General features: G+C 55.2%; 1 protein-coding gene across 1 annotated transcript; it reads left to right on the top strand.

Moving 5' to 3' along the window:
• Positions 1-6459: 6459 nt before the first annotated feature.
• CPXM1 (carboxypeptidase X, M14 family member 1) lies at positions 6460-12551 on the top strand (the record flags this gene model as incomplete). Its single annotated transcript, XM_081256430.1, has 14 exons — positions 6460-6631; positions 7925-8086; positions 8274-8383; positions 8491-8630; positions 8736-8826; positions 9435-9585; positions 9670-9758; positions 10084-10207; positions 10295-10491; positions 10579-10758; positions 10843-11140; positions 11317-11456; positions 12109-12211; positions 12313-12551. The coding sequence occupies 14 exons, from the start codon at positions 6460-6462 to the stop codon at positions 12549-12551; spliced, it is 2196 nt and encodes a 731-aa protein (XP_081112556.1).
• Positions 12552-13721: the final 1170 nt, after the last annotated feature.

Here is a 13721-nt window from a genome sequence, read left to right as displayed (position 1 = left end):
GGAGGGAGGTGGAGGTTACAGGAAGGACCAGGGCTGGGAAGGAGTATGGTGGGGAGGACCATGGGAGGGGGTGGGGCCCTGGCAGACACTCAAGGGTGAGCTCGGGCAGTGGGGAGCTGGGCTCCTGAGAAATCTCCCCCTCCCCACGCACCCACCCACCAAACCCTCCTCACCCCCTCCCACTTCAGTCAGCCATTCTGGTGGGTTGGGCGGCTGGAGCATTGTGACCTACTGCCAGGTGGGGACCTGGGGTAAGGAGCAGGCTAATGCTGGCTCTGGCCTCATAAGTAGCGGGTGGCTTAGGCAGAGTTTAGCCAAAGGGAGGTCTGACTTTTGTGAGCTAAGACTAATCCTCTTGTCTTTGCTAATTCTCCGCCCTAGGGCCCTCGGGTGGGGATTTGGGTTGCCAGGAAGGCATTATAACCCCATCACCACCTGGGCAGCTTACCACGAGAGGAAGGGCTGCTTTGTCTCGAGGGTTCCCGGGGCTGGGTGTCCAGGGGCAAGTCACTGAATCTGTCTGTCCCCAGCTCTCTCCCCTGAAAGTAGGGTGAGGCCTGTGGGCTCTTGTGGGGGATTTTTCAGAACTGCAGTCCTGGAATGCAGAGATAGACTCTGCCAGGAAGCAACCAGAGGCTTTCTGGGGCAGGGCTCCCACATGACCTACTAAATGGGGGTGGGGTAGGAAGGGGCTGTTTAGTTGTTTGAAGCATTGCTGTTTGTGGGAGGTGTTCTGGATACTGGCATTCCAGAAATGGCACAGAGAATGTGACTGTAAGAGGGCTACAAATAGTAACCCCAAAATTGGAGGTTAAGGTTACCCTCCAAGAATGAAATTAAGGAAAATGAACATGTATGAAGGGATTGGTCACCTGGAAAAGAAACCTATCTCCACTAATAATCTGTAAATGGCTACAGAGGTTCAGTTTAGTGACTTGAGAGGCAAGAGTGGAAATGGGTCATAACTGAGAGAACTTAATCCTTGTTCACATATCATACTTCGAAGGAAAACTGATGGAGGAAGGGGTAGGGGGACAGTGACCATACAGGCCCTAGAAGAGGAGGAGACAGAGCAAGGGTCCGGCTGCATATCTGCCTCCAGGGGATTCTGTTCAAAGATTCAAGCCTGGTGACCTTGACATCCTTGGTGGTGATGAGCTCAACAGCCATAGAGCCAAGGCCACCAGCCCTTGGGACCATTCATTGATTGCCTTTTTCTGAGTCTTCCCAGAGCAATAAAGCAATGCCCACAAAATTCTGAGAGAAAATGATTTACAACCTAGTAACATATCTGTCTAAACGATTATCAAGTATGAGGATAGAATAAAGACATTTTAAGCCAAACAAGGTTTCAAAAACTTGACCTTGCATACACTCTTTCTTAGGAAGCTACTGGAGCATGTGCTTCAGAAAAATAAGGAACTAAACTAAGAAAGAAGTGAGGCTAAACACAGGAGAGTGGTGATGAGAAAGACCTGGGACGTCAGCTGTGTTTCCAGGTAAAGAAAGCAAGCAACCCAGCCTGGAATAAAAAGATAGATGCTCCAGAAGGGATGTCTCCAGAAGAAAATGAAACTGATTATCTGCTGTTTTTGTTTGTTTGTTTGTTTTGCGGTACGAGGGCCTCTCATTGTTGTGGCCTCTCCCATTGTGGAGCACAGGCTCCGGACGCGCAGGCTCAGCGGCCATGGCTCACGGGCCCAGCCGCTCCGCGGCATGTGGGATCTTCCCGGACCGGGGCACGAACCCGTGTCCCCTGCATCGGCAGGCGGACTCTCAACCACTGCGCCACCAGGGAAGCCCTGTTTGTTTGTTTTTTAATTTATTTATTTTTGGCTACATTGGGTCTTCGTTGCTGTATGAGGGCTTCTCATTGCAGTGGCTTCTCCTGTTGCAGAGCATGGGCTCTAGGCACGCGGGCTTCAGTAGTTGTGGCACGCGGGCTCAGCTACTCTGCAGCATGTGGGATCCTCCTAGACCAGGGCTCGAACCCGCGTCCCCTGCATTGGCAGGTGGATTCTTAACCACTGCGCCACCAGGGAAGTCCCTATCTGCTGTTTTTAGACATATGCAAAATGTTTAGTTCTGTTGGAACCTTTGGGATTGAATTAGCAACTAGTGCCTTGAAAACCAAGCAAATGATAAAACAAAGTAATTGCTAACTCCAGGGAACAAAAAAAAGTTGAACAATAATCTTTACATGGTCATAATATGAGCACTGAATATTGACTCCAGTGATTTAGTTCTTTTGGGAGGATGGCAGGAGGAAACGTGTATGTGTATTTTGGTGTATGTTGGGGGGAGGGGTGGTAGGAAAGCTAAATCCTTAATTCCATAGCAGGAAATCTACAGATAACATCTAAACATAAAAATCCAAGAAATAGCAATAGAAGCATAAAGGTAAATACAAGAAGGGATAACAAACAGAACTAAAAGTGGTTGACTTGAGAATAGAGAAGCATAGAAAAGAATCTTCTGTTACAGACCTATATGTGATTTACCTTTAAAATTATATTCTGCATGGACTTCCCTGGTGGTCCAGTGAGTAAGACTCCACACTCCCAATGCAGGGGTCCCAGGTTCGATCCCTGGTTGGGGAACTAGATCCTGCATGCATGCCACAACTAAGACTCCGCATGCTGCAACTAAGAAGTTTGCATGCCGCAACTGAAGATCCTGCGTGCCTCAACTAAGACCTGGTGCAGCCTAAATAAATAAACAAACAAACAAATAAATAACTATTTTTAAAAGGTCTTAAAAATTATATTCTGTAGTATTTCGATTAAAATGATTTCGTTTAAAACAAGCAAATCAATATAGGGTCCTTTGGTGGAGATCAGGAATATACCCTCCCAGGATTAATGAAATACCAATTTCCTAATGTTACGTGGATGTCCTCTTACGGCTTGAGATAAAATTTCCAGTAACAGCATCAAACACCGTCAAACTCAGAAAGCTGTGAGTCTCATGCATTTTAGGTGGAGTTGCTCTAAACCTCCATCTGGTGCTTCTCAGCCCACCTGAATCTGCTGGAGTTAAATCCTCTGGGGATCTTTTTAAAATGCAGATTCTGATATAGTAGGTCTCGGCAGGGATTCTACATTTCTAACAAGCTCCCAGGGGATGCTGATGCTGTTGGTCCTCGGCCACACTTTGAGGAGTAAGGCTCTAGAAGACATTGATGTACAAAAGAGAGATAGCTGGAGGAGGTAGTGGTGAGGGGAGATGGGCACGTGGGGAGATGCCTCTAGGTGCCACAGGAGTCCCCATCAAAGCTCACCTGCATCATACGGAGAGCACTTAGTGGGGAGTGAGTACCAGGGACAGGAGATTAGGAGGCACAGAGAGGCAGCAGATTTGCCTACTTCTCAATTTACAGCTAGACGCATAGCCTCCTCTCTTCTCTTGATAATGTTTTATTCCATCTACGTATGTGGGAGCAAGAGGACTGTGTTAAGCTGTTTCCCTACCTTTAATTCATCTGGTAGTGTCCCCCAGGAACCACATATTATCTCACTTCACAGCAACCCAAAGAGGAAGATATTATTGTTCCCATTTTACAGATGAGAAAACAGAGGCTCGGAGAGGTAAAATTACCGTCCAAGGATACGCAAACAAAATGAACAGCAGAAGTGGGATGTGACATTAAGCCTGTGTGGCACCAAAGTCATCTATCATCTCCACCTCCAGCCACCCGACCACACTGGGGAGCAGCCAGGAGAGTCCCAGACCATCCCTTAAGCCAAAATCCCTTTGGGGCAGGTATCTCCACCCAGTCCAGCTCAGTCTTGCTCAGTTGTGATTTGCAACATATCCTTGCTCTCGGGAGGCCACGAAAAAGCCTCCACCTGGCTCCCAGGGCTAGAGATCTGGCTGTGCAAGTACCTGCACCCTGGAAGCCGCCACCTCTAGACCCTGCTTCCGGACTTGATGCCTTTGCAGCTCTAGGCAACCAAATGGCAAGGGTCAAAGGCAGCAGCTGAGCAGGGAGAACAGAAGGGATGAGCAAGTTAGAAGGGGCATGAGAAGGTGGGAGATCGGTGGGAGATGGCCAGCATGCCCCGTCCCACCAGTCTCTTTGGGGGCAGGTCTCCCAGTTCATTGCTGGCCAACTCCTCTCCTGTAAAACCTGGCACTGTTGAGGAGGCCAGCTTCCCTCCAGCCCTGCTGGGTTCCCTCTAACCTTGAACATATTATACACATACTTTTTGAGCACTAACTAGAGACCAAGCACTGTTCTAGGCCCTGAGGTACAGCTGTGAACATTTGGGTGCAAAAGGCTCTTGTGGGGTTGCTTACCTTCTGCTGGGTGGGAGTGGGGACCCAGGCAAAGAACACATAATAAATAACACAAGATATATTCAGAGAGGGTTGAGTACCTTGAATCAATAACAAAACAAGAGTGAGAGGATATAGTATGTGTGGAGGCTGGAGTTTACTTTTGTAGGAATGGCCAGGGAAGTAAGTAGCATTGAAAGGCCATCTGAGTGATAGGATGCAAACTTGGTGAACCAGTGCAAAGGCCCTGAGGCTGGATGGGGCTGGTGCATTGGAGGAACAGCTAGAATGCCTGTGTGGCTGGAGAGATATGAGCCAGGAGGAGAACACAGGGAGATGAGGTGGGAAAGGTGTGGGTGGGGAAGAACATTTTCAGGAATAGCCTGGAAGGTGAACCCACTAGGACAATTTGGCTGCGGTGTAGGGAAGGGCTTGGAGGAGGTGGGAGTCTCAGGGGGCTGACCTGTCCTAGCCAGGTTCTGCCCCGACCCTCTCGCACCACTCTGTGAAACTTGGATGAGGGTGGGGACAGGGAAGTGGGCAGACTGGGTTTTGGCGGGAGATGGAGCAGTCCTCAGGACTTGTACAGACCCGCTTCTAGCTCCACAGAGCCTCTCCCTGCCTCCCACCTCTGCGAAGCCTGGGGCCGCAGTACCGTCTTTCTGCCGCTGACTCGGCCCGGCGCTTCGGGGACCCTCCGCTTCGGCACGCCTTCCTTGAATTTTTCTAGATCCTCCTCTGGTGACTGGGACCCGGCAGTGGTGTCCAGGCAGGGCGCTCTAAGGCGGGAGCAGAACCCGCGGGGGCCCTGTCCCAGTTACTCCCTTTCGGGGGTTCTCTACCCAGAGCGCATGGGGTGGACCAAATGCCTTGAGGAGCTCCGGGACTCGAGTCTATGAGATCGTTCTTACTGGGGGTGGGTCTCAGTTCCAGGATCTCCTTTTGAGAGATCCGACGAGATTGGTGCTGACACGCTGATTTAGGGTAATTCAAATTGTTCACATGGGTAGTGACCTAGCAGAAAACATTTGCTCAGGGGTCCCGCGCACTCCGGAGGATTCCCGGCCACCTCTGGGCATCTCTTCTTACTTGGGGATGGCAGTGTCTCCCTGGCGGGATCCTTGCAAGGGCAAAGCACCGGCCAGAGGCGCACAGTGAACGAATGCCTTCCTTCTGGGGAGGCGACCCTGGCGTGGGGGAGCCAAAGGGGACCTCGGAGGGGGATGGGGAGGGTCCTGCGCTCTGGAATCCCGGGGTCGGTGGTGGTCCCGAAGACACAGACCCAGGGCTGCCGGCTCCCAGAGGAGAGTGAGGCGGGGGAGGGCAGGACATGCATCAGCCTCGCCCTCCACCCCCTGCCCCAGCCCGCTGGGCATAGGCTCGGATGCCTCTCCTCGGATTATGTAACTCCGGAACGTGGCAGCCGGGTGAGCGAAGGACGGGAGGCTGGGGAAAGGAAGAGAGAGGAGAGGCGGGGCGCCGTGGTGGGGGGGTGGGGTGGGAAGCACCGCCTCTAGCTGGGCCCCTTGGGTGTCCTTCAGAAGGATTCCTGGAGAGCCAGCCCTCCCCCACCCCGTACCCCAGCCGCCGCCTCAGTTTCCTCTCACCCTTCTTTCCGTCCCACCCGTCCTGGCAGGGGATTCTGACTGGATAGATTTCCCTCTCGGGTTGTAGTTTCCTCCCCAGAGTTCTCGGCTTCACTACCTAGGCTAAGTCAATTAGCCGCCCTGAGCCTCAGTTTACCAGTTTGTAAGATGAGATTTGTCTGAGAGGCCACGGGTAAAGCGCCTGGCACGGGGCATGGTACACAGTAAGTGCCCACTGTGGGACGGGCGCACAGGATCGCGTGGAATCCAGGGTGCAGGGTCTTTGCCGAGAGAGGCGGGTGAGTTAGGTGCGGGGGGTTGGGGCGCGGGGCAGAGAGGGAGGGGGAGGGTCGGCGGGTGCGGAGACCCTGGGCTGCAGCCCTGGCCCCTCCCCGCCCCTTCCTTCCTCTCCCCTCAGCTGCCCACCCCTCGGCTCCTGGGTCCGAGGCCAACTAGCGGGCTGTGGGCGTGTCGAAGGCCGCAGGGGGCGTGCGGCGGCGGCAGGAAGGGGCGGGGGGCTCCCGAGCCCCAGCAGGAAGAGGCGAACCCACCGGCCATCGCGGGCCCAGCGCGTGTACTCGCTTTGGACCCCGCCATGTGGGGTCTCCTGCTCGCCTTGGCCACTTTCGCGCCTGCCGTCGGGGTGAATCTGGGGGCGTCCGGCGCCTCGGTGCTGGGCCTGGCGTCGCCCGCGACCCCCGAGGCCCCGGTCTCGACCCCGGCCCCGCGTAGCAGCCGGGCAGAGCTGTCCGCAGGGAACAAGAACGGTGAGCTCCCGACCCACGGCCCGCTTCTTCCGCGGGCCGGTTGTCCCACTCCTCCGCCTCCCGTGTGGCGACCCCTCCCCAGCACGCGCACACACACCCCACACACGCCACACTCCGTGCCCAGCGCCTGTGTGGCGACCCTTCCCCACGCGCACACACTCCCTGCCCAGTACAATGGCTGCTGAGTCAGCAGCCCCAGTTCCCTGCCAAACCAACTCAACAGCCCTGGGACAGGAGCCAGTGGGATACTGCCTCTTCCAGCCCCAGACTTTCCCTTTTCACAGATGAGGAAACTGAGGCCAGAGCCAGGAGGAGGGGAGAAAGAGGTGCAGACAAAGGAGGAGGGTGCAGAGCAAGACTGTGAGGAAGAGCTTGAGGGCAGGCGCTGGAAGGAAAGAACCGAGGAAGGGAAGAGCGCTCTGACAGGAGGAGCGCGGCGCTGCCTGGGGAAGGGACGGGGAAGGCCGCCTGACTTCCCACCTTTTCGGATGCGGGAGTAAGAGAGGAGGAAAGCAAGGGGATTGGCAGCCTAGGAGGGCTTCTTGGGAGAGGCAAGTGGAACTGGTCCTGAAGGTATCTCTGAATTAGGAAGAGCTGAAGAGGAGGGCAGCCAAGAAGGAAACAGTCTGTGCAAAGGCACCGGGCACCTAACACAAAAATGTACAGCATGCGCTAGGGGCATCTGTGGAGCTAGGCTGGGTGGGGAACTAGTGGCACCTGCCCTGTGCAATGAATGCTTTGTACTGAAGGGCAGGCAGGGCAGGGGTCCAGCTCTGGAAAGCCTGAGCACCCGGGAAGACATGGATTTGAGGACAGGACATCTCAGCTCAGACGGCAGACATAATGATGGAGGTGGTACAGAGGCTTTGGGGCATGAGACCGAGTCTGGAGCTAAGGAAGGCTCCTTGAAGTGTATCTGGGCTGAGATGCAAAGGAAGAATGGGAATTAGGCAATAAAATCAAAGGTGGTGGATGACAGGGAAGGGGACAGCCGGGCCAAGAAGGAGTTAAAGAACCAAATTCAGCTCTTTGGAGTAAGCAGATAGTTCCTAGTGGCAGTGTAGCTTTCTATTGGTGAGGGCCAAGCCGTCAGAGGGGAGAAGGAATCAAGGAAGTGGCTGGAGAGGTAGGTTGGGGGTCAGCCTGCGGGCCTTTAAGTCCATGCCAAGGTTCTTGGAGATGTGTGGTGGGGCCTGTTGTGGACTTGCAGGCTTTCCTGGGCTGGCAGACCTCTCCATCTGGGGTTTCGTGTCATCCTTTCCCTCCCTGGTGCTCGGCCTCCTTGGTCCCCAGGGACCTCAGAACAGCATGTCCGGATTCGAGTCATCAAGAAGAAAAAGATCATCATGAAGAAGCGAAAGAAGCTAACTCCCCCCAGACCCCCGGCGACTGCCAGGGCTTCAGTGACCACCAGCCCTGCAAGGACCCTTGACCTCCCCGAGAAGCAAGAACCAGGTACCACCGTTCCAGGGGCCCTGCCCAGACTTGCAGTCTCTGGGGCACAAACTAATGTAGCTCTTGGTCTCCTGGGCACAGACATGCCCCGAGCCTGTCCAACACACTGGCAAGCTTAGGCTCAGCTTCCTACGTGCCCTGACCACTCTTTCTCTGGTCCCAATTTACTGCTTTGTCCCTGTCCCAGACTGTCCCCCTTTGGGCCTGGAGTCCCTGCGAGTTTCAGATAACCAGCTCGATGCATCTAGCAGCCAGTCCTTTGGTCTTGGACCACACCGAGGACGGCTCAACATCCAGGTTAGCAAGGCAACCCCTAGGACCTCCTTACTTGCCCCTCCCACCTTCGGTTAAGGCTTACCCCATACTGCCTACCTGGTTCTGATTACTATGTCCTGTTCCCACAGTCAGGCCTGGAGGATGGTGATCTTTTTGATGGGGCCTGGTGTGCCGAGCAGCAGGATGCCGAGCCATGGCTTCAGGTGGATGCTAGGCACCCCACCCGCTTCTCAGGCATTATCACACAGGGCAGGAACTCCATCTGGAGGTGAGGCAGGATATCTCCAGACCAGGGAAGTCATGGGCAGACTCAGGAGGACTGGGGTGGGAGTCCTGGGAGCCACCCATGATCTCTACCCATCTTTCCTGCCAGGTATGACTGGGTCACATCATACAAGGTCCAGTTCAGCAATGACAGTCTTGCCTGGTGGGGGAGTAAGAATCGCAGCAGTGGGATGGACGCGGTGAGAGGTCCCATGGTGGCTGGGGCCCTCTATGCTGGGAGTTGGGCTCCTGGCCCACTGTAGGGTGCTGGGCTGGGCTGGGGCTCCTCCGAGGACAAGGAACAGGTGTCCACTTGGGTATCCCAGGAGAAAGGGGGTTGTTGTCAGGATGGGTGGCACCCAGCAGACAGCCTTGGATCATGCCTGTATCCTCCCCAAATACTTCCTCCATGCCACAGCCTCCTGCTGGAACACCCTTTCTGGTGATGGACCCCTGGTCCTTGCATCACTTCTCACCTCCTCATACCTCTGGCTTCCCCATCTCAATGACCCCTTTTTACCCCAGGCTACAGTGTGGGGTCCTAGCCAGCTCCAGGATTGGCTGCTCCTGAGTCACGTGGCCATATTGGTCTAATGAGCTGTGACCAAAATGGAAAGCGTGGCCGCCTAGGGCTGCCTGCTGGCAAAGGCTGTGGGCAGCGGTCTGTGTTTGACACAGTGGGCAAGTCTCCAGCTGAGCCTACGGGGGTGGATTTTTCAGTGAGCTCAGCGACCTGAGCTCCTTCCCTGGGCCCTCTGCCAGGCTGCTGGGGTTCAAGCCACCCTTACAAAGGACTTGATGCCCCCAGGTATTTCCTGCCAATTCGGACCCAGAGACACCAGTGTTGAACCTCCTGCCTGAGCCACAGGTGGCCCGTTTCATTCGCCTGCTGCCCCAGACCTGGCTCCAGGGAGGTGCATCCTGTCTCCGGGCAGAGATCCTGGCCTGCCCGGTCTCAGGTGGGCTGTAAGACAAGGGTTGGATGGGCGGGGCGCACCCTCCACTGGGAACTCCCCCTTTATTGGGAACTCATCCTCTACCAGATCCTAATGGTCTATTCCCTGAGGTCCCTGTGCTGGGATCCTCCGACACACTGGACTTCCGGCATCATGATTATAAAGCCATGAGGAAGGTAACCCCTATGACCCAGGAGGGAGTTTCTGCCCATCTCAGGTCCCCCGCCTACCAGGGCATAACTGGCTGTGATTGCCCTCATGTCCTCCCTCATCTCACCCTCCTGTTGACCCCTAAACTGCCCCAATTTCCCTTGTTATGGCACCTCCCTTATTCTGACCCTTCCTTCTGGTCTGCTGCTGCCCACTCCTGTACTGTGCCGTGGTGTCCCCATCTGTATGGGCCACCACAAGCTTTTGAAGTCCTTCCGTGGCCACATGTGTCTGACCCCTGGGTCTGATCCTCCCATGCCCGCACCATGGGAGGTGCACTCCGCCCCCCAGCTGATGAAGCAGGTAAACGAGCAATGCCCCAACATCACCCGCGTCTACAGCATCGGGAGGAGCCACCAGGGCCTGAAGCTGTATGTGATGGAAATGTCGGACCAGCCTGGGGAGCATGAGCTGGGTACTGGCAGGTGGGGTGGGAGAGGTGGGCACAGCGGCGGGGAGGGGCAGGGGCACGAGCCAGTTGCAAGCACCTGTGTGCTCCCAGGAGAGCCTGAGGTGCGCTACGTGGCCGGCATGCATGGGAATGAGGCCCTGGGGCGGGAGTTGCTCCTGCTCCTAATGCAGTTCCTGTGCCGTGAGTTCCTGAGAGGGGACCCGCGGGTGACCCGGCTGCTCACCGAGACGCGCATTCACCTGCTGCCCTCCATGAACCCTGACGGCTATGAGACTGCCTTCCACCGGGTAGGCCACTTGGCCCGAGGGCCAGCCTGCTCCTTCTGTCGTGGTGCCCGGAGCCTGCTTGGCTTGAACAAACCTCTTCCCTGGCAGGGCTCGGAGCTGGTGGGCTGGGCAGAGGGCCGCTGGAACCATCAGGGCATTGACCTTAACCATAATTTTGCTGACCTCAACACACCACTGTGGGAAGCAGAGGATGATGGGCTGGTGCCTGACACTGTCCCCAACCATCACCTGCCACTGCCTACTTACTACACCCTGCCCAATGCCACTGTGAGTATTCTGGGGGCAGTGGTGGAGGGCCACCCTAGGGGCCTTTGTCTCTGTCTCCCACCCCCCTGACCTGCCCTTGTCCAGGTGGCTCCTGAAACGCGGGCAGTGATCAAGTGGATGGAGCGGATCCCTTTTGTGCTAAGTGCCAACCTCCACGGGGGTGAGCTCGTGGTGTCCTACCCCTTCGACATGACTCGGACTCCGTGGGCTGCCCGTGAACTCACGCCCACCCCAGATGAGGCAGTGTTTCGCTGGCTCAGCACTGTCTATGCTGGCACTAATTGGGCAATGCAGGACCCAGATCGCCGACCCTGCCACTACCAGGACTTCTCCTTGTATGGCAACATCATCAACGGGGCTGACTGGCACACAGTTCCTGGAAGTATGTGCCCAAGGGTGGGGTTAGCTCCGTCCCCATAACTCTGCCCAATAAGACAGTCTGCTCTCACATAACCAGTGGTGTCAACTGTCACCAGGAAGTGTCTCCCAGAGGAGGGCACCAGGAGGGCAGGGCTCCCATCCCGCCCCTTTAGGCTCCAGTGTCTGCGGTACCCCTAGGCATGAATGACTTCAGCTACCTACACACCAACTGCTTTGAGGTCACTGTGGAGCTGTCCTGTGACAAGTTCCCTCACGAGAACGAGCTGCCCCAGGAGTGGGAGAACAACAAAGATGCCCTTCTCACCTACCTGGAACAGGTCGGACCTGAATCCCCTCTGTGCCCAGCCTGCCCGAGTCACTCCTGACTGGTCTCTTCTCCATGTTGATGCAGCTCCCAATAGGAGCTGAGCCTAAGGTCAGGCTGAGCATTCTGACTCACGGGTGCCATGGGTCACACTCGCTCAGCATCATATTGACTTGGAGGGATACAGGACAGGAATCACAGTTTGCCAGCGGGGTGGTGTAAGACATTGTTAGCGGGTGGGGATAGACCTGACAGCAGTCCAGGCAATTGTCCATAGAGCTGACCCAGAGCTGTTCTCAGAAAAGAGTCCGATTTTGCAGCTGCAGGAAATGCCCTGGCATAGACACTTCACTTTTCACAGAACTCATGTACCTTGGAATGACTCCGAAAGTATAGTTTCCAAGAGTTCTAAAACATAAGACCAATAACAAGAGTCACGCAACTCGGGAAAGCCCATAGATAGGCCCTCCTGCCAGGCATTTATAGTTCTCCCAATCCAGATGCAGTTTGTCAATCAGGAGATATTTTCACCAGAGGATTGTCACGTAGGAACAGAGTAGACGCACCACCTCTATCAAATTTGTGGGGAACAGAGCCAGAAAATGAACTGGAGGCCACATTTTCACACAGAAGGAAAGGGGTTTTGATAACCTTTTCCCACACAGGTGCGTATGGGCATTGCCGGAGTTGTGAAGGACAAGGACACGGAGGTTGGGATTGCTGATGCCGTCATTGCCGTGGATGGGATTAACCATGATGTAACAACGGGTGGGTGTGTGGGGGAGGGGATGGGGGGAGGTGTGGGAGGCTTTAGCCGGGTCAGAAGCTGAGGACCACCGGACCCTGATCTTGTTTTTCACTCCTCCCAGCATGGGGCGGGGATTATTGGCGCCTGCTGACCCCAGGGGACTATGTGGTGACTGCCAGTGCTGAGGGCTACCACGCAGCGACTCGGAACTGCCGGGTCACCTTTGAAGAGGGCCCTGTGCCCTGCAATTTCCACCTCACCAAGACTCCCAAACAGAGACTTCGAGAGCTGCTGGCAGCTGGGGCCAAGGTGCCCCCGGACCTTCGGAGGCGGCTAGAGCGGCTGAGGGGACAGAATTAACACCTCTAGCTGAAGAGCCCCAGAGCCTTGGGCAGGCTGGACCTGTTCAGAACTGAAGGAGGGGGCACGGAGAGTTGGGAGGGAGGGACAAAGTAGGGGGAAAGATGCTCAGGCTCATTAAAGCTATTTGACACCTAAGCCAATCTTCCTGTGGTCTCTATGTCCCAGGTCCTCCACCTGGGCCAGGCCTCAGCTTCCCCGATCCTATTCTGCACACACTTGCATACTCATCAGTTGACTTCAGGAAAAATAGTGTGGGAAGAGGATCCCACCTGTGTTCTTCCTGAACCAGGGCTTGGCAGAGCAACTCTTCAACCCATCAACTTCTGCGGCAGACACCACTTGGTGCTGTGAAACATTCTGTAAGCACCTGCTCAGTGCCAAGCATGCAAGGAGTCAAGGGTAAACAGTGCCCATCAACCTCCTGAGGCTCCCAGTCAAGAGAGGGGACAAGCGTGCCAAGGTGGAGGCTGGATGCTGTGGGAGCAGAGACCGGGGAGGTGTACACATGGGAGTGAAATACAGTGCTGTGGGTCAGTCAGGATGCAATAGAGGTGACGGTTCTCGAAGTTTAGGTGGGAGGCGGGTATAGTGTCGGGGCACGGACAGGGACAGCTCCAAGGAGAAAACCAGAGATAGAACAGCTGAGAGCATTTGGGTTTGCTTCACCAGCCATTTTGGAGAGTGTTGGTAAATGACAGCATTCTACTCATTTCTTTCAGACTGAAGGGGAAGTTAGGTGTCGGTCAGTATCTTGCCAGGAAAATAACCCACTCTAGGTATTTCAAGAAGAGGGGAATTTAATGCTGGACATTGGGTATAAAGGTGTCGGAAGAGGGCTTCCCTGGTGGTGCAGCAGTTGAGAGTCCACCTGCCAATGCATGGGACACGGGTTTGAGCCCTGGTCCGGGAAGATCCCACATGCTGCAGAGCAGCTAGGCCCGGGCGCTACAACTACTGAGCCTGCGCTCTACGGCCCGCAAGCCACAGCTACTGAGCCCATGCACCACAACTACTGAAGCCTGCACTCCTGGAGCCCGTGCTCCACAACAAGAGAAGCCACCACAATGAGAAGCCCGAGGACACAACTAGAGAAAGCCCGCATGCAACAACGAAGACCCAACACAGCCAAAAATAAATAAATTTAAAAAAAAAGAAATATTCCAATGA

The sequence above is a fragment of the Mesoplodon bidens genome (assembly GCF_964165515.1).
Source record: "Mesoplodon bidens genome assembly, chromosome: 15".
NCBI classification, from domain to species: Eukaryota; Metazoa; Chordata; class Mammalia; order Artiodactyla; family Ziphiidae; genus Mesoplodon; species Mesoplodon bidens.
Note: the sequence above shows the minus strand (reverse complement) of the source record. Positions and strands in the feature narration are given on the sequence as shown.